Source organism: Megachile rotundata, chromosome 2 (assembly GCF_050947335.1).
Source record: "Megachile rotundata isolate GNS110a chromosome 2, iyMegRotu1, whole genome shotgun sequence".
Lineage (NCBI taxonomy): Eukaryota > Metazoa > Arthropoda > Insecta > Hymenoptera > Megachilidae > Megachile > Megachile rotundata.
In genome coordinates, this window is record NC_134984.1 from 8,211,134 (window position 1) to 8,232,855 (window position 21,722).

Consider the following 21,722-nt stretch of genomic DNA (forward strand, 5'->3'; position numbering starts at 1 on the left):
TTTTAATAAATTGACTCGAAAAAATATAAATACTTTTACTTGTACATTTTTTAATAATAAATTCAATTGTCAAAATAAATATAAATACATTCTTATGACCTTATTCTAAATATATTTTTAGAAATTTAATTGCAAATGTATTTTTACAAATTTATTTGTATTATGTAAAAAATGTAATAAAAATTAACATTTGCTTTAAAATTGCTTTTGTAAGTCTTCATCTAGTTTCAGAGAAAATTGTGTAGATATTTACGTAAATCAATTTGAAATATATAATATTAAGTTTATAATAAAATTTATTATAAAATTTATTATAATAAAATTTATTATAAACTTAACATCAAATATCCTCAATTAGTGGTATATAAAATACAGATATGTAAATAATTATGCAATATGAAGTCTAACAATTTCATTATGCAAATTCGTATTTTTAATGCTAAGAAACGAGTCATTTATATGATGTCAGTTATAATAATATTGTTTCTTAATCATACTCTGTTGATTTACTTTTTCATTAATTATCTATTTGGAAATAGAATAAATAATTAAGTTCATAGTCTCTTTTTAATTCCTATATACAAGATATATTTGATGGGATTGGAATTTTAATTTATTTCAAAATATAATAAAGAAGATGTATTTATGAAACAGCTGAGTTTAGCTTCATTTATGAAGCTTTGAATTATACTGTGCTTTAAATTAAACTGTGCATTATACTTTAGTTCCATACTTGATGACGGTCTAGAGTCTAGAGATTGCAAACTCCAAGGAGTTATGAGTAACTTTCACATTTTCAAACAAAACATTAACCAGCAAGGTAATATAAATTTCTTAAAACATAGAAATTCATAACTTGGGTTTTACAACCCTCTGTAGCCGTTGAGTATGAAGCGTACTTTTCAGCTCTGAATCAGTAAGAATTTTACAGAACTGTTGAACCAACTTTTCCGCTGTTTTTCAATGGCTTCTTTCCTAAATCAGTAAATTAAATGTCAAACCGATGACAACCGTCTTGTCACTAACGAAATATGTGAAATATATTAATGTCTCATCATAGAACTAATTCAAAACTGCAAGCAAATGCCACGTACCATGGTTATTTCACCATGGCCCGCACGATCGGACCCTCTCAACTTCGCCTGACGGTTGTGATCCCTTCTACAAGAGTGGATTGCAAAAAGTTAGTGGCAAAAAAATAAAATTTAGTTGGTATTTTATGTAAAGTTTCCGCATTAAATCTTCTTTAATGTTACTTGAAATTTTTATGAAGTGAAGTTCATTTATCATGTTGTCACTGGTAATGGGCGCGATTTATTGTTTTGAAGTTTTTATCGTAAAAAGCCCGTTGATATATCAAAAGGAAATAATATAAAATTCTATAAGTGAGGCTATTGAAGTGAAAAATTGAACTGGATTTCTTTTCTGAACTATTTTCAAGTGACATTGAGGTTAGGTTTGGTGCTGCGTATGTTAGTGAAATTATTTTATTATCTGTGAGCTATTTAAATAATATACTGGATAAAATTTGATAAATGTAAGAATGTACAAATTGCTGTTTTTTATGTATAACCAAAAAATCTGCATTATTTTATATGCTTATAATAATATAACTATGATCACTAGTAACTGTGATGTTATTAGATTGCTGGACATAAAATGGCCGATTTTGTAAATAGAAAATTAAATTTGATATCGCAGAAGTACTGTGAAATTATAACACATCAGTTTGAAGTTCAAAATGTAATTGAACATAAACCCTTCACTCATATTATCGATATAAATAGCTGACTAGTAGATACAGAAATAATGACCGATTTCTGACAGAAATTGATGTCATGAAAGCATTTAAAACTAGCATGTGCTATATCAATTTGAAGGACGAATGAAGCTAAATTTAATGAAAACGATTATGCAATATTTTCATTAATATATATTCCATAAAAATTAGCCAAAAAATGATAAAAATTATAATAAAAATTTAGCAGTAAAAATTGCTAAAATGTGTTAGGTTGTAGCATATTAAATGGGCGATTTTGAAAAATGGAAGGTTTAACAGGATTGGATGACATGAAGAAACCTTAAAATATCAAACATGTCATATCAGTTCAAAACTTACTGAAACTTTTAGTAATATTTTGAATACGAAACGGCTGGTTATCGCTTGCAGCAAACAATTTCAGAACATCTGAAATGAGAAATAATTACATGAAAACTGTAGTAAATACTATTGCTAGCACGGTTTTATCATTGTAATAATAATCAGTTAGCTCTGAATGACACAAACTAGAAAATTATTGGTTAAGGGGTTAAATCACTTATAGGTACGTGTGTACCTTTGTTTCTAAATGTTGGTGTAGGCATTTCCACATAAGCTATTTGTCCTGAAAACAAATAGAATTTCCCATTGTGTGTTTCTCGAAAAGGAAGTTGCATATTGCAAAATGGTGCAAGAATATTGTATTTGTTTCTGGGTGACACGATATTTTTGGGATATGTGTACTATTAATTTATGGTCTGGTCAAACTAATTCCGTGCTTTCCAATCAAAGGGTCATTGACGAATATTACTAATTAATCGACACACATCCACAAAGTTATTTCATCAAACTGTTTAGTAATACATCGTGCAATGCATAGCTGCTATTATTGTAAATAAAAGCTAGTGTTAATATTATAGTAATGATATGCTAAAACAAAATCAAATAATAATAAAATATTAAGAAGAAAAAAGAATTCTATAAAAATCCGTCGACTGTATGAGGCATAAAAAAAAATCGATCACGATTTTCAAAAACGATTCTAAGTCTTCAAATCATTTGTTTAAAAAATTCCCCCATAAAATTTAAGCTTGATCATTATTTTCAAGCTCAAAGTTCTTTAAATATGAAGTAATTAGCTGTCGCCGGTATAAGAGATCTATAAATTGAATTAAAAACGGAAAAGATAAATTATTGAGCTTGAATCATGAATTTGTTAGTAATTTACGAATACCTCCATAGTCACATTGCGGAGTTTCATTTCGACTATTCGGAATGTTCATAATGCCTAATACAAAATTTTGCCTGTGTTATCAGTTTACGGGTCAATGGGGTTGGACGCACAAGTTTTGAGCAAAACGCATCAAAGTGAGATAAAGTTGCTCATGTTACCAACGCTATCGTGTTGTCCCTCGCAATGGTTGGTCAGTATTTCCGGTTCGCATTTGTTGATTATTGGATTCTCCAATGCGATCGTTGTCCGATGAAACTGAAGCTAAAGGTAATTCAAGCTAAAATTGCAAAGTGAAAGGAGAAATTATCACGCTTCACCTTGGACGCTGTTCAAAATCAACTTTTATCTCGGAACGTTAGACAGAGTCCCAGCTTTTTACTGTCAAGACTTATTTAGCATACTATTTGTAAGAATAAAAGAAATCAAAAGAATATTATATCAATATAGGGTTTTAAATACTTTATTGAAAAGTTTTAACAAAAATACGAAATGACTTTGGACTTCTTTGTTTTGAGATACGATTTACAACGTCCCAGTTTTGTGAAGCTTTACTAGTATACAAGGTGGAGCAATTAACTATTAACCTTAAATATTTTCAAATTTATAAAGCTCAGAGAAAATTTAGTATAACCAAAATTGTACAGCACAAAGGGGTCCATCATATAGCGATAATAATTTTTGGAGACACTTTAAAGATATGAAGGTCACCTCAGTTTTTCTTAATGGAACAGTATGTTTTTTGAATTACTAATCATATTAACTGATAATACTTATATTTACTGATTTATATTTATCCGCTGTACAATTAACAATTTTTTTATTTTTGTCATCTTCTGTCTTATAAACCTCATTTTAGAAATACTTGAAAAATGTAATTTTAAGAATTAAATTTTCTTAAGAATGAAACCAGATAAGAAAAAATTTTACTATATACATTTCATCTGTTTTTTCATGCAGATCCTTCCACTTTTCTCCTTTCTTCATACCTGCAGATTGGAAACAGTCTGCATATTATTTTCTGTTGTCTCGATGCTACTACGAAAACGCTAAAACAAATTATTGTACGATAACTATAAAATAAATTATATTTCATCCAGTTAAATTACGACTGACACCGGTTCAACGAAGAAAGCACTGATTTAACAGGCAAAGCTATTAATATGCAACGGAAAAATGAGTTATTGAGCAAATTAATAAAATTTTCACAGATTCAGATTCAGTGAGTGAGAAGTTTTAGTAGATTAAACATTATCCATATTATGTGAAAAAACATATAAGAATTTTTGTATAGTGACTTTTTTTGACGTGTGATATTCCGTGCTTGGTTCATATAGATAAGTGTGTGCTGCTAATCAGTGGTTTCTACATATATGCAGTTATCGATGCTCAGTTCACTGGAGGCGAAGTATTTAATTTTCAGAATGTTCAGTATTGGGCAGAATCGGGCGCTATTATGCAATCGAGAGTAGTTGTTGAGCATTTTATCCGACCAGTATTTTTAAATGAGAGATTAACTGGTGAATTATATACCAACTTTTTAAAAGAAAACTTAAACGAATTATCGGAAAACGCTCCATACGAAATCGTGCATCGTATTCGATTCATGCAGGATGGCGCTGTTCCACATTTTGGTCGCCTAATGAAATAGTTTATAATTCTCATACACTTTTCCATGAAAATTTATCCATTTTTTGTTTCTAAATGTTATACTATGATTAAATATGTTATTTCTAAGTATTATCGTTTAAGTCATCATTTATACTGTAATTTGATACATTCTTATGTAATTATAAATAAAACATAATTTTGTTTATATTTTCTTTGAAAAAGGTACTGATTTAAATAAGAAAGATATAACATTTGAGCCCGCACAACAAAAAGTTCGCCAGCTTTTATAGCATGCAATGAAATCCTTGAACAAATTATAAAATGGAACTTTCGGTGGTTGATGAACAAATTAAATTAAATTTTTATTTCAATTAGTAGTATTGAATGAGAACAATACTATTCAATTGAACCGTTTATTTTGAATGTGGTGAAAGTCCATTTTTTACGAAATATTTAAGGGTTTGCTTTTCAATAAATTTAAAAATATTGATAGAGACTAATAAACAAATTTTTCGTAATTTGTGATATTAAATAATGTATGTATATTATATAATAATGTTTAAAGTGCTAAAAAAGTAAAGGTCTTGTATTCAAATGGATTTGTTTCACTCTCAAAATGAATGAATTGTTATAATCGTTAATTAAACAAATCATATTTCAGTTGTTCAGTTATTCTTTTTAATAATTTCTTTGAATCATTTTGGTCTGAATTGTATTTATACTCACAACGCAACTTTAAGATTTTTCTCTTATTATTAATTCTATAAACATAACAACATTAATAAATTTGTTTGAAAATGAGGATTTTATTAGAGTGTCTTTATTAGCCAGAAAAGTATTTTTAATTTTTTATTATTACCTATCAGTTTAACTTTCCGATGCACTACAGTCAATTTGCGTTGAAATCAATCTGAGTCATTTTTTCGTAAAATAAAATACAATTGGTAATTGATTTTCAAATAATACTGAAATTGTTAAAGGGCTTCGTTCACCGATACTAAAACAAGAATTGCGTCAATTTTATATTGTTTTATTATTAATGAAAACCAAGGAAGACCTACAGATCTTCACTCATGTTGAGGTTATGCCACCAACATCGTACAATTTGTAGTTATCCACAGTATAGTTGGTATTATTAAAATTTACCGGAGCTAAATTATACCGTAATATATTCGACTAAATAGAATTTCAATCTGAAGTAAACTTTTCACTATATACTTCTTTCCAATACCTTTAATCACCCAAACTTCCATCGACCAAACATTAGGGACTTTGAATTATTTTCTTTCTAAATTACTTACAGATAAAAATATATTAAATTTTATCTATTGTTATCACTATTTCTTTCAAGGAATGAACTTGCTCCACTTTCAAAATAAGCGGTACAATTTAAGACTTGGAAGTTCCAGGATGAATGGGAGCAATCATAAACTCAAGCCTTTCCTTAAACAAGTTACAATTTCTTATATTATCTATTTTATACGTTGTTTTAACTGATGTAACTGGTTTCATTATTAGCTTGTAAAGTACTAAAATCGATTAGTTGAAGAGTAGCACAAAAAAATGATCGGTTTTTAATCAATCTCGAAATACAGTAATGCCTCCTTCATTGTCTTTACTGATGTGTCTACGCTTATTCTATCACATACAGGGTGTCTCACAACTCGTGTAACTCTTGGAAAGGGGTGGTAGAGGATGTGATTCTGAACAAGATTCCCCTTTGCAAAAATGGGGTTTAGAGCTTCGTTTTTACATTATTAAGCAAAAACACGGACCAATCAGAGCGCGAAGATTACGCAGGCCTAGAAGCGAGAGTGACAGCTTTGAGCCTAGCGGCTGAGCGCAACCGTGATCAAATGCCTACGCGTCGGGACAGTCGAAACGTTTAATAAAAAGCCCTTATGGCAATTCTCAGTTATATAATGAACAGAACAATTACAAATAACGTTTACTTATTCGTTTCTCATAAATAGGGAACAGAATTAGTCATGTGTAATTAACAGAAATCGAGTAAATGAAATTTCTGTAATTTTAAATTTACATAAAACTTATAAACCATTATAATAAGACTCACCAATTGTTTAAAAATAATCTTGCTTGTGTATTTGTTTAGAAAAAGGTAATAAAAAAAGGGTTTAGAAATTGTCTTCACTTTTGATACGCGGGTATTTAAATTCCCGTGCTTGTCCTTTACTCTCTCTCCTTTCGTTTGGCAGACTACAAAGGCGAGCTACGAGGTTCGAATTTCGATTCTGGTATTCCTGAACTGTTTCACTTTGATTCCTAGCTGAGGGACAATGTGGAGGACGTTACTTTATACATATATGTATTAATCGAATCGGTAAATTGAATAATACAAACCTAAAAACTACGTTTTAAAATATATGAAATCATTTTAAGTAATTTTAAAAAACCAAAATGTTTTAAATAATTACATTTCTAAATATTTTTGTAAATATTATAGTATATAAAATATTGTTGTACAACACATTAAGTAGTTTAAATAAATAAAGTTCACAGTATCGTCAGGAAGAATAGATGTTTTATAATGATAAAAACACAAAGAATATGTTAATTTAATTATGTAGAACCGCACAGAATAGTAATTGGTAGAATACTAGTTTCCGAATATTAATTAATATCATTGAATATAGATGACATTTAAATTACTTATATTATTAAGAATTGTTTTCACTTACCTAACTGATACTTGGATTAACTATTTGAAACTATGAGTGATAAATACAACAAAATATTGTGAATATATTTGGTAAGATTTATTAAAAATAATACTATTTAACAAAATTTTGAACTACTTTAATGAGGCTTCACATATTGTAAACAACGTCAATATTATATCGTCTTTAACATCTTTAATAATATAATGTTAATAGTAATTCGATATTAGTATTATAAGAATAGGAGAATTGTAAATTCAGGTTTCCTGAGAACGCATTGAATACTAACGAATTTCACTGGTACTGTTTCAGAATAAAATTCTCTGCATATCTGGCTCCAAATGCGCGATCTTTAGTCGGGAGGGATCATAATTATAGTCGGATAGTGCTGGTGGTGATGGAGCAATTGCCGTGAATTATCGTGAACATAATTGTGGTGAAATTTAATATGAAATCCTTGGAAACCACGAAAACCATTGCGGACTTAGTGTGGCCACGACCGCTATTCAATTGATTAACTTTAATGCCCTCTTGAACCATGACGTATATGTCTAATTATTATTGAACGTTCTTCGTTGCTTTCGTGTAAATTAACAATTAAACAATCATATAAACAAAGTTAAAATTGATCAATTTTAGAAAATAAACAAAGTATGTACACATATATTTTATTCAATTAATATATGTATATATGTATACATATATACATGTACATATGTATACATATACATATATTATGATTAAAACTGTAATTAAAACTATAATTATATAATTTAGTTATACTATTATTCTAATAAATTTAATTATATTCTAATAAATATAGCAATAATTTGGAATCTAATTATAATTTTATTATATTTAATATTTTTGGACGTTAAATTTTAAAAACTTGATTTTACAATTATTGACGTATGGTATACTTTTGAGATTATATTGTATTGAAATCTATCAAAATAATAGTGGTTCGGTTTTCATTTTCTCTCATATATAGAAGATGGCGTTTAGGAGTCCGTGGCCCTTATTTGCCTAAATAATAATAATAATAATAATAATAATGAAATTTACTGTAATAGTAAAGTAACCCCCAAAACATACCAAATATCAGTATATTTAGTGTATACGTAGTATACATTATAGGAAAGGCTTCTTAATAATTTCTGTAATTTGTAATAGGGAATCTCAGAGTTATTATTTTTATGGGTTTCATTTTAGTGTAAGCAGTACTTTACCCAAACTCAATTTTCATTATACAAATAAAAAGAATCCAAAAACTTCAGAATTCAGGAATTAAAAAATGTCTAAACTTGAGAATTAAAGATTAAAGAAGTCCGGATTTCCAGAATTTAAAAATTAAAAAATTGAAACCTTCAAACATGCAAACATTAAAAAATTTAGGAATTAGTTAAAGAAATTAAAAAATTCTAGAATTTCAAAGTTCAAAGATTTTGAAATTATAAAATCCTAAAATTCTAAGGTTTCGGAACTCCAAAGTTCCGAAACTCTAAAACTGCAAATTTCCATAACTCTAAAACTTCAAGTTTGCATAACTCTAAAACTTCAAAGCATCAACCTTCAAAAATAATTAAATTACAAAATTAGAAGTTTCTAAAGTTCCAGAACCCCGTAATTCTAAAATACCATAATACAGAAATTTCAATTTCCTTTCAGAACGAGCGAAATCCAGAAAATAACTTATCTGATCCATGACAAGAAAAGCTTCCCAACTCCTGACTTGTGGTATAACCTGACATTTATCCGATATCTTGATTAAACGATTGTCATGAGCCACACCATGTATCGCTTAGGAAGCGTTAATCCTTTGCAAATTTAATAAACCATCCGCATCGACAGCCAGAAGATCGCTGCGTTTGTAATCACGTTATGTATTCCGGAAGCAGATGCCAGTCATTACCTTCCTGTCTACGGATCACCGTTGAATAGGTCCATGCCACAGCTATGTTCGCTGACAGTAAATACGTCGAGGGATCGATATCTGTTGCTGAATGCACGGATACCTCTAAAAGGAACACGATACTTCGCCGATATTGCGACGACAGCCATGATTCACCATTGTTAGCGCAACGCCTTGTCAAAGGGCGACAGTCTCCTTGAAATAAAAGAAAATGGAAGAAGATATCTTTAGAACCGCGTGTAGTTCTAACAATTAGATTTGTGATTCTTTACTTTGATCTTCATTGGCAAAAGGAGAAATGTTAAATAATAAAATTTCATTTCTAAAGTGGTTCGACAGATATGCCAGTAATTTCATCTGGCTGAAATATTTTTGCTATTAGAAGACAAAATTATTTTGCTATTATAGAGAAAATTATTATTTGGGGAAATTGCATAGTATTAAGATTTTAATATATTTAAGGATACCAACGTCATCATTTTTTTAGTGGAAGCTATGTTTAGACGACATTAACACTAGAAAGACTGAAACTTTGATTCATTTTGACTGCTTTGGGGCAATATAGGTATAACACACATATATATACCGGAAATGAAGGAGGGGGGAGGTAACTCCAATTATTAATAAACGCATTTATATGTTGTACAAAAAGTCACAAAATTCTAAGAAACTGTGTCATTCTATACACAATTGTTTTTCTAATTGAAATTGAAAAGCAGTCAAAATGACTGCCTTAGGCAATCTAGTGTTAATGAATTGACTATTGCTTAAAGTTCAAGAATAAATACCAATTACTCCGAGTATGATTTTTGTATTTTTTGCGTCATGATGTATTGGTCAGGTGGAACAGTAGATGTTTGGTTTTCAAAAAGTGTACAAAAATACGACTTCGTAATTTTAGTATTTTGAAGCCAAAGAGCAATATTCCGTCTATATTTTTTTACAGAAATATTCATTAAACTATACTCAACCACGTAGAGTTGCATTGGTTTGTTCACGGACAGCTTATTTTCTTTCATTAGCATCTGTCCCAAACTTGCACTTTCTAAAATTCGGCCTTATTAAATATACGGTATTTATTGCTATACAAAAATATCTGGCTACCCTGCGGTGAAGTCTACTGATGAGTGCTATACTCGTAAAATCTTCATTTTTGCAATTATCGAGCTAATGATCGAAATTCGAATTCTAAAATAAAACTCAGACTTTGACGTAAACAACAAAAAATAAACAAAATCCGCCGAAACGTATCAATTTTTCACCAGACGTGCTAAAAATTACCAAAATATCATGCCTAAATTATTTGGTCTCCAGACTTGACATTTTTAGTCTGAAAATAGAAGTAAACCGAATGTAATTAATTCAAGGAAATTATAACATGTCCCAATTTTAAAAGAAGATAATAAATTCTTTAATATCATAAATAATAAGCAGCACATTTACAGTGTGTCTGAAGTATTTCACGTAAACTCGTTTTATAAAACAGGTAATAAATACTTAACTGTAAAGCACTTAATTTAAAATTAAATTAAATTAATTAATAATAAATGTAACAAAATAATTACTATCATTTATAGTCTGCAAATAGGTACACAAAGATAAATAAGATTTGTGTAATTGCAATGAAGTGCAAGTATAGTTATGTTCTTTTATATATTTGTATTTTTTTATAACTTTGGGAGAAATGGTACTCACATTTTTTGTTTTTTTAAAATACTTAGAAAACTATTTCATTTCTGTGAAAAGGCAAAATTTTATTTTTTAATTTATAATTATCTCCTTTCATAAAAGTTGACCAACTCTTTAAAATTAAAAAAGTGCAATGTTAATTTTATCGTATTGTTCATAAATATTGACATTAGTAAAAGCAGTATTAATTGCCGCAGTATTACGATTTACTCCCTCTGCCTCATAATAATAGTAGCAGTTGATAAATTTAATCTGTCCCGTAATATAACAATAATAGCAAAAGGAAATAAATATAGAACGCAACATTATTATTAAAAAGTTAAATTGAATTAAGCAAGAAATTAAAAAAGTTACTCCTAATTTTGATTTGGAGTGTGCAGATAGTTTGATATGGGGTGTCCCAAAAAAATGTGCACATGCTTCATCAATTTGAACATTGGCGAATATTATTATTCAATAATTCATTACTTTCTGTTAATTTATATTATTAGACCTGTAAATATATAAATAAATATCTTAATAGCATTAAACATATGTATAATAGTCAGTTAAAATGTGACCACACTGTTTTGGAACACCCTGTAAATATAATGCAATTATTCAAGAACGATGTTTTATAATTTACACGTCGTGAACCAATATTAGGTCACATTAAATATTTAATGGATCTCAAAATGGTAGATGCAATTTTGTGCCAAAGCGACACGAGCTTAATAATGAAAATATAGCTACCAAATTGAAGCAAAAATTAATAAAATCAATCACTATAGCGACAAAGGGTCCGTAAAAAGGCAAATATAATTGAGTTCATTAATAACTCACAAGTAAACCTACCCAAGTGTCACTCTCCGATTTTCATGAAATTTGGATATGTTATAGTACATGGAAAATTAGGGGACACGTATTTTTTTTTAGCTGCGGTAAAACATATTTAGGGTATGAAACAACCCCCCAAAGTGTGAGAGTAAACTGGAAAAATTGCGATATTTTCGAGATGAGTGAAACAATTTTGATCATTTTTGGTATGAAAGTATCTTTCGATAGAAGACAAAAATTGGCCTAGGTATGTTGGAACGGGAGTGAAAATTAGGGGGTGAAATACCCTAAAGCGACCAATTTCTTGCTGTAAAAAAATCGGTTTTGATCTGATCGAAATAAAATCTATTAAAACTTCAAGAGGAAAGTTAATTAGGAAACACGTATTTTTTTTTTTTTTTTTTTGTTACATAAATATTTGGGACGTAAATAACTCCTAAATTACCGCGCTCGTTTGGCACTACGCATGAAACACCTTGCAAAACTGTATCTCTTAACTGTTCGATCTTTTTAATATATCGGTTTTTTACGTTACTGAATGGAAATCTGAAATCAAAATTCAATATAACGGATCCATTATGGCGGACGAAAACTCGAAAACCTACTTAAATAGACTGTATCTGTAACATGCGATTTTCAAAATATAATACAATTTCTGACATTCGTTGTTAGGTGTGTAAGGTGAATCAAGCGTGTTAAGAACATATTGTATATTGTTTATAACAAAATTGTTTGAACAAAGGAATTAATAAAATATGTGATCGATGTTTCCATAGACATTTTTTGCATACAATGAATGCTGTCATCAGATTTTAAAAAATTTCATTTTTAAGCAATATTGTTCAAACAATTTTGTTATAAACAATATACAATATGTTCTTAACACGCTTGATTCACCTTACACACCTAACAATGAATATCAGAAATTGTATTATATTTTGAGAATCGCATGTTACAGATACAGTCTATTTAAGTAGGTTTTCGAGTTTTCGTCCGCCATAATGGATCCGTTATATTGAATTTTGATTTCAGATTTCCATTCAGTAACGTAAAAAACCGATATATTAAAAAGATCGAACAGTTAAGAGATACAGTTTTGCAAGGTGTTTCATGCGTAGTGCCAAACGAGCGCGGTAATTTAGGAGTTATTTACGTCCCAAATATTTATGTAACAAAAAAAAAAAAAAAAAAAATACGTGTTTCCTAATTAACTTTCCTCTTGAAGTTTTAATAGATTTTATTTCGATCAGATCAAAACCGATTTTTTTACAGCAAGAAATTGGTCGCTTTAGGGTATTTCACCCCCTAATTTTCACTCCCCTTCCAACATACCTAGGCCAATTTTTGTCTTCTATCGAAAGATACTTTCATACCAAAAATGATCAAAATTGTTTCACTGATCTCGAAAATATCGCAATTTTTCCAGTTTACTCTCACACTTTGGGGGGTTGTTTCATACCCTAAATATGTTTTACCGCAGCTAAAAAAAAATACGTGTCCCCTAATTTTCCATGTACTATAACATATCCAAATTTCATGAAAATCGGAGAGTGACACTTGGGTAGGTTTACTTGTCAGTGATATGATTTTTCAACGCCTTTGACATTGTTCATTTTAAATATTTCAGTAATTAAATGCAAAAAATAAAATGTGATCTTTTTGTGAAATGATAAAATATGTTAAACATTTCATCAATGAAGATTGTCAAATATAAATAATATTATTCGTGTGTATAATATACAGTAACAGCTTTTATCAAATTTTTATACATTTTTGATGAAAAGCATTTGAGTTTCGATATTTTTACAAATATGTTGGGATACATGAAAGAATGGTTGAAGAACTTTAATCAAAGACATTATAAAAAACTTAAAATTATTTTAACAACCATCATAAAGTGTAAAGTAAAGAAGTATCTTGTTAACAATAATTTATTTATAATTTGTTAATAATAATTTTTGTTAAGAGGCAAATTAAAAATTTTATTTTATTGATACAATTAGCTACTACATAAATTTTCATGCAAATTGATTACCAGTTTGCAAGGGAAATTTCCAAATATGAGTTCATCGTTAGCGTATTGCTGAATAAGCAGACTTTTATAGAAGCTGTTAGCTTAAATGAATTTACAATCTGACAACACACAATTTACCGGTTTTAAATTTCATTTGCAAATACGTTTACCACCTCTAATTTCAAAAGTTATTTTCATCTCTTAACTGTAAATGTTGCACCTACACATACATCAAATATTCGTTCTACAGCGTATTCAGCTTTATAAAATTCAATGCAAACGTTTTTAATTAGTTTTACAATTTAACGTCCCAATTGCTGAAATAATTTCATACTTCATATATTTTCACAGTACAGTTATATTTTAATAGTAGTTACAGTATAGTTTTTACTAATAGTATTAATAATATTTTATTTAACCAGTTAACTGTGACGATCTTTTTGCAAAGCGCGCACCAGTATGTGTCGCGATAATCAAGCGATGACGAGTTAACTCTCAAGTATTTATGAATCTATTTCAAATCATTTACACTTTCTATTTATTTATTTCATTTAGTGTTGATCTCTAAACATTTTAAACATATTACAATTTACGAATATAATTTAGTTTTCGCCAAAATTACAATTTAAATATCAAATTTGTAACAAAATTTTACGCATGACGGATATAGTCGTCATGACACAAAATTCTGCCACATCTTCATGACGGATATAGTCGTCAAACACACTTAAACGGTTAATAGTACATACAATTTTCCAACAGTAAAAATTACATTTTATAAACTTTTTTTAGAGTAGTTAGCAATCCACATAGGGCGATTAATGTGTACAACACATTAAAATGGGTAAAAAATTAATGTAAAGTATTATAGTGTACCTTTTTATATAACCTAAAATCTATTAACAAATGGCTAAAACAATTGCTCGTAAATTGGAAAAGATCATTTCGAAAAGTAAATGTGAACCATGTTAATGTAAATAATTTTGTTCGTTTGTTTCTTTTCTTTTGACTCCACATACATAATTATGATGAAATCTGTATGCACCAATATTATACGATCAGCTTGTCCCGTAAGTAATGCGAGTACACCCAGAGTTTGACACTGAAGTAATCAAATACCGCGGTTCCAGTAGTGTTTCAGAATCTGACACTGTGAATAAATTTATTCGAGCTACAAGTGAATTATGACTGTTCACTATTAGAAACTGGTGGTCTACAGACCAGGTGTCTCATGCGAATTCGAATGTGTATTTACAACTTAAAGTACATACTATAAACATGTATGTAGATCAATAGTGGGATGTAGAGATTTTAAAGTTGCTTCAAACAATTGAACTTGTCAAACTATCGAAAACGATACGAAACATAATTATTTTTGATTTCACGTCGACTGATGTCAATGACGAGCACGTATTGTCATCAACAATGCCTTACAGAATATTTAACGTGTTTCTAGCTGATTCTATAAGTCGAAAATTATCGGAAACGAAAAAAAAACACGCCTTTTTATCGATTCGGGAAAGATGGAATTCTAATAGTTACTTCTTTTTAATATAACTACACCCAAATTTAAATAACAGAAAAAATATTATCTGCATATTGTGTCCTTTGTTCCTAAAAATTTTATCTCATAAGCATTATCGTTCTTTAGACTTGGAATATGCTCTATGTAGAATTTTATACTCTTTTCATCCAAAAGTTCAGTAAAAAAGGAGAATACAATAAAAAGAATATTTATATTTTTTTTAAATTGATAATATGAAGTTTCATAGTTTCTAAATTATGTAGATTTTAACTTTCCGATTTTATAAATTTGTAAATCATCATATAAACATAAAAGTGAATTCCACGTGACACAATTGAACTGACCAAATCTGTTTCAAGCAAGTTGTCCTACTGTGCCCCTGATGTTATGCGTCTTTAATTATATATAACAGGGGTGGCCAAGTTCCTTGATAGTCAAAGCCATTTTTCAAAGTTTGAAATGTTTCGCGAGCCGCAATTTTCGATGGCGCAGTTTTCGATGAGTCATATTATTCTTAACTTGGACGGAAATGAAATTTGTTTCAACGTTGCACTTAGTCTTTCATATTTGTCGTCAGTAATTTTGAAACACATATGGAACGATAATAATTTTTTAAAATATAATAGCACAAAAATGAAAAGGGAACTTGGTACATTTATCGAGAGCCACAAATAATCCTTCAAAGAGCCGCATGTGGCTCGCGAGCCGCAGGTTGGCCACCCCTGATATATAATATAAAATATACACACAATGCAGATATTAGGAGGTTTAGAAACGGTGAAAGTCTTTAAAATAATTGTATTTTTAGAGAAAAATATATGAAAACGTCATCACCAACTATTTAGCTTATATTTTAACTTATAACTAATGCGTCTATAGGCCAACTGCCTCACGCGAATTTTAATGTATATTTTAAATTCAGAGTACTTATTGTAAGCATATAGCTAGAACAAAAATGAGTAGTAGAGATTTCAAAGTCGTTCCGCGCGACTAAACATGTCTGAAACTATCAAAAACGAAACAAAACTCGATTCTTCTTGATTTCACGGCGACTGACGTCAATGGCGACCAAATATTGTCGTTAGCGATAAATTATAGAGCTTTTAACACGCTTCCAGACAATTCTATGTATTAAAAATTAACGAAAACGATACAAAAACACGGCTTTTTATCGATTCGACAATGATCGACGTCAGTGGCGACAGGTTTCTGTTGTCAGATTACCGCCAAAGTCTACGAGGTCTGTTCCAAAAGTATCCGCCCTTCCTTCATATTTCCCTGCTGGTGTTATCCTGCGTCATCAGGCTGGTTTTCGATTCCTTCCAGGCATTCCTTCGAAGTAGTCCCCATTTAATTGTAGAATACTCTGCCAACGACCTTCCCACTTATGGAAACAGTCCTGGAACTCGTTTTTCGGAATAGCCTTTAGAGCTTTCGTTGTATTAGTTTCGACCGTTTCTTTATCGTCGAATCAGTGTCCTTTGAGTGGCATTTTCAATCTTGGAAACAACCAAAAATCGCAGGAAGCTACATCAGGACTGTACGGAGGCTGCCGGAGCTGTATGACTTTGTGCTTCGTCGAATATTGCTGCACAAGATTCGATGCATGCGCTGGCGCGTTATCGTGATGAAGAAGCCAATCACCGCTTGACCAAAACTGAGGCCAAAACTAGTTTTCGGTATTCCAAGATCATATTCTAGTTCTCGCACAGTCAAACGACGATTTTTGTTGATCGCAAGTCGCACACGTTCGATATTATTAGGTCTTGTTTTCGTGGATGGCCGCCCAGAGCGTGGGTTACTATCAACAGATGTGCGGCTACCTTTGAACCGCTCATACCACCCTTTGATTTGTGTATTGCTGATATACTCATCCCCAAATGCCTTCTTCATCATATCAATGGTTTCCGGACAACTCTTTTCGAGTTTTAAGGAAAATTTGATGCAAATTCGTTGCTCCGATCCTTCCCTCATTTTTTACAGCAGCAGAATGCGACGAACGTATAAAACGCTTCCTAAACAAATACACGTTCCACATGAACTAAGGCGTCCCGACGAAAACTGCGATATCGTGGGAGTTCGTAAAGCTTTGCAGTTGATACTGATACCCGGCAAATGACGCTAAAATTGTCAGGTGCGAAGAAATTAAAGAAGGTCGGATACTTTTGGGACAGACCTCGTATACTGTAAATTTAAGGTATTTCACGAGTCTAGACTCGAAATTTCAAGACAAAAGACTAGAAATAATGGTTTGTAATGTAGTATGGACAAACAAAGACAAATGAACAAATGTAAATTCAGTTGTTTCAGTGGCCTCAACGTTCGACAATTATACCGAAAATGTGCCGCTTATAATGAAAGTAGAGCAAGTGCATTTTTGAACAAAACTTCATGCGTTATATTCTTCAGTGAAATGAAATGAAAGAACGTAAAACATAGAGGAAATTAAACTTCGTTCAAAAATGGAATTGTCTTACTTTTATTGTAAGCAACGCAAATGTTATAATGAAAATGGTAATTAAATATATTGATTTCAAAGATTTCAAACTAGAATTCTGAATTTTCAACGTAAACCTGATTTTTCTAAAACTCAAAATTCTTTAAGTTCTCAAATTTGGAAAATCTACAATTCTTAATTTTAAAGATTTAGAAATAGTAAAGTTATTGAGTTCTAAAGTTGCAATATTTGGAAGATATATAATTCCAAATTTATGAAATTCTGAACTTTTAAGTTACAAAGTTAGCAGATTCCAAAATACTAAACTTTACAAAATAAGCTATTTTAGAATTCGATAATAAAGGATTGAAAAATTACGAAATTACACAGTTGCATAATTCTACAGTTCTACAATGCATTCCAAAATTCAACAATTCGGAATTTTAGAGCAACACAGTTTGAAAACTCAAGAATTATAAAATTCCAAACTTATCAAGTTACAAAATTCTAAACTTCTAAAATTCTAAAATTCTAAAATTCTAAAATTCTAAAATTCTAAAATTCTAAAATTCTAAAATTCTAAAATTCTAAAATTCTAAAATTCTAAAATTCTAAAATTCTAAAATTCTAAAATTCTAAAATTCTAAAATTCTAAAATTCTAAAATTCTAAAATTCTAAAATTCTAAAATTCTAAAATTCTAAAATTCTAAAATTCTAAAATTCTAAAATTCTAAAATTCTAAAATTCTAAAATTCTAAAATTCTAAAATTCTAAAATTCTAAAATTCTAAAATTCTAAAATTCTAAAATTCTAAAATTCTAAAATTCTAAAATTAAAATATTAGTAAAACTTTACAGTAAAACTGTAAAACTAAAATTACAAAGCTGTAATATCTCAGGATTTCAGACTTCCAATATTTCTACCTTTCAGAATTCCAAAATGTCAAGGTTCGAAAATAGTAAAATTCAAAAATTCAAAAAGCTCAATGTTTGCATCGATTGCTTACATTTAGAACCATATACCTTCCAAACACTTGAAGCTCCTAATCATTTTAACTCAGCACTGCTAGAAAAATTCAGTTTTAATTTCTTAACCCACAAAACAAAAGTTTTTAACATCATAAAAGTATTTAACTATCATACTAGAAAATACGTTTGCCAACTCCTAACTCATGGAATAACCTGAAATTTATTCATTGTTACGATTAAATGTTTTACTATCGTATGTTGCACCATACATCGTTTAATTATTTTAACAGCGCTATCCGGCTGACCGGTCCATTCGTCACCATGGTCTACAGCATGATAACCGGCGACATGTTGACCTTCGGAATAATCTACATGGTTGTGCTGTTCGGTTTTTGCCAGTCGTTCTACTTTTTGTACAAAGGCTTTCCAGGAGTGAAATCATCCCTCTATAGTTCCTATCACTCGACATGGATGGCACTGTTTCAAGTAACCCTCGGCGATTATAACGTAAGCCCCTTTATAAATCAACGTTTTATTCCCCTGTCGTGGTTGTTTCCACCACACATGCACACACGCTTCTACGCACGTAGCTCTTCTACATTTTTTATTCACTTTTTCCCGTTCCTCTGACAAATCTTTCTTCAGAGATCTATTAGATTTTCTAAAAAGTTTATTTATTAATTTTCTTTCTTGTCTAATTTGATTTTAAAACGAAATGATTAGATTCCCTTTTTTACTGTGTTTTAATTTTTGCTAGATCATCATCAGGTTTTATTTATTTTTCGTACATTTTCTAAAAACAATATTGCTTAATAATATTAATAGTTATTAACAATAAAATTGTAAAAATAGTCAAATTATACTTTTACAAATCCCTTAATTTAATTTATATTAACTTAATAAAACCAATTTATTGTGTTGGTTTTCATCGAGATAAAGAATTATGTATACTAATTTATGTTTTGAGAGAAATTTTATAAACGCCAATTCCTGGCTTGTCTACAATGCTGAGGTTCTACAGTCCCTGGTCATTGAATTAGGACCACGTACGAAAATTTGTTTAGGTCATGCAAAAGTATTACTAAATACATTGATAATGATATATGCATAGAAATTGATTTATTACTATCATCATAATCGTCAAATTGTGTGAATGAAAAACGATTAAGAACCGTGCAAGCGTTTACATTAGACTCGAATATTGATAGCGTGCCAGGTGAAATTTGCTGTAGAAAATGCCTGAAGCCTACTTAAAAGACTCGTTTACAACTCACCAACCGCATTATCTGAAAATCTATCTAATATATTTTGAAAAAAATTACAAATTTTTTGGAAAAGAATGAAGATATAAAGCATCAATGAATACAGAACACACCAGATACAAGCTGTGACCAAAGGGTAGAAATACAAGATATTAACATGTATTAGTAATACTATGTACAGTAGTAGTGTATCATGTTAGTAGCTAATAAATTATATAATTACAATCCGAACAGGTCTTTTAATTTTATGGAAAACGTGTAATATGATGAAAATTTATAGTGATCCTAATTCGATAACCAGGGACTGCATATTATAGATGGCTGATGCATATGGAAATTTAAGCGTCAGCCATTTATGGATAAGGTGGTAGTCAAAGTATTCATATAATCTATTCCTTATTTTTACGAGTGGAATATATTGGTAAAAATTCTGTAACACCTTATTTATATGTACATATTAAGATTTGTATTTTAGCTCCTTCATAGGTACTTACCTCTCCATATAGCCTCTAAACTGTTATCGTACCGATCGAATTTCTCGCCTAACCGGTTTAACGATGGGTCAATATTTTTATCGCTACTGCATGTTCAGCATGTCATTTTATGATGTCACCCGTTTGTCAGGTTTGACAGGTTTCATATCATACGATCACAATCGTGCTGAACACGTTGGAAGGAACAATGTAACGGAGTTCGAAAAAAAAACGGATTTTTCATCAATTATTTTTGTGATTATTGAAATTAGTACACTTATAAATTTACACTTTTTTAATGTATATTGTACAAAACGATATTTAATTATAATTGACAATATTTTTTTATAAAATATACATATTTAAATCGAATATGAATCGTTATAAAATCGAAAGGAGATTGATAGTTTATTCAATGTTAGCTTCATTGATAAGAGAAATAAAATTCAGTTGTTTTTTAAGTCCGCCTTAGCGCAGTTTCTTTCTTAATATTCCTTAATTAAATATATTAAATTAAATTGATCAGATATATTAAAAATTGATCAGGATTACGTAAGCAGTATGAAAATCTTATTTTTCAGAATAACGTGTTTAAAAATTAAACTTTAGTTATAAATGAAAGACTTCTAAAAGTATGTTAGTATTTTCTTTCATTAATTCCTTTCATCAAGGAGTCCACATTTAAATAATGTTTGGGGTTTCAAAGAAACTTTCAACGGTAAAAAGAACATCTTTTCAGGAAAAAAAATATTAATAATATAGACAATAAAAAATGAGAACAAACAAATACTATTATATTTTTGTTCCTATTGTAATCTTGTTTCAGTTATTTTTGTGGTCTCCTTCAAAAGTCAAATAAGCACTCACATTTATTTTTTGATAATTATAAATCTATAAAACATGGACTAAAATATTTTAAACAAAAGTTTAACAATACAAGTACCATAAATATATATTAACAGAATTTTGGGAAGCCTATATCAAAACTGATTTTTAACAAAAAATTTGTTTAAAAGTTTGGTTGATGAACACTCGTCACGTTAATTGCACTATTAAAATTTTTTTTGAAACAGTTTTCAGTATGCTTGATACCTTAAAAGTTACACTTGAAAAGGTTTAAAAAACAAAAATTTCAAAACACATTATTCCAAGCTGGAATAAATTTATTTATTACTGTTCCTCTTGTTTAAAATATTAATTTAAAATTTTTATAAATAATTCGATTTTAAATTTCCAAATTTTATTACTTCTTTTTTAGAATGTAAGTTTTAATTTTTGTCAATTGATTTCTGTGAAATTCAACAAAATCAGTGCCTTGTATATAAATAGCAAATTTGAAAGTTTTC

At 29.5% G+C, this 21,722-nt stretch overlaps 1 protein-coding gene across 2 annotated transcripts in view; it reads left to right on the forward strand.

Annotated features, from left to right (window-relative positions):
- iav (transient receptor potential cation channel subfamily V iav) overlaps positions 1 to 21,722 on the forward strand; it is a 152,711-nt gene that overhangs the window by 87,158 nt on the left and 43,831 nt on the right. For both annotated transcript variants that reach the window (XM_003704618.3, XM_076541342.1), the window contains exon 6: positions 18,932 to 19,148. In XM_003704618.3, coding sequence (XP_003704666.1) covers positions 18,932 to 19,148 — 217 coding nt within the window. The remainder of the gene's footprint in view (positions 1 to 18,931; positions 19,149 to 21,722) is intronic.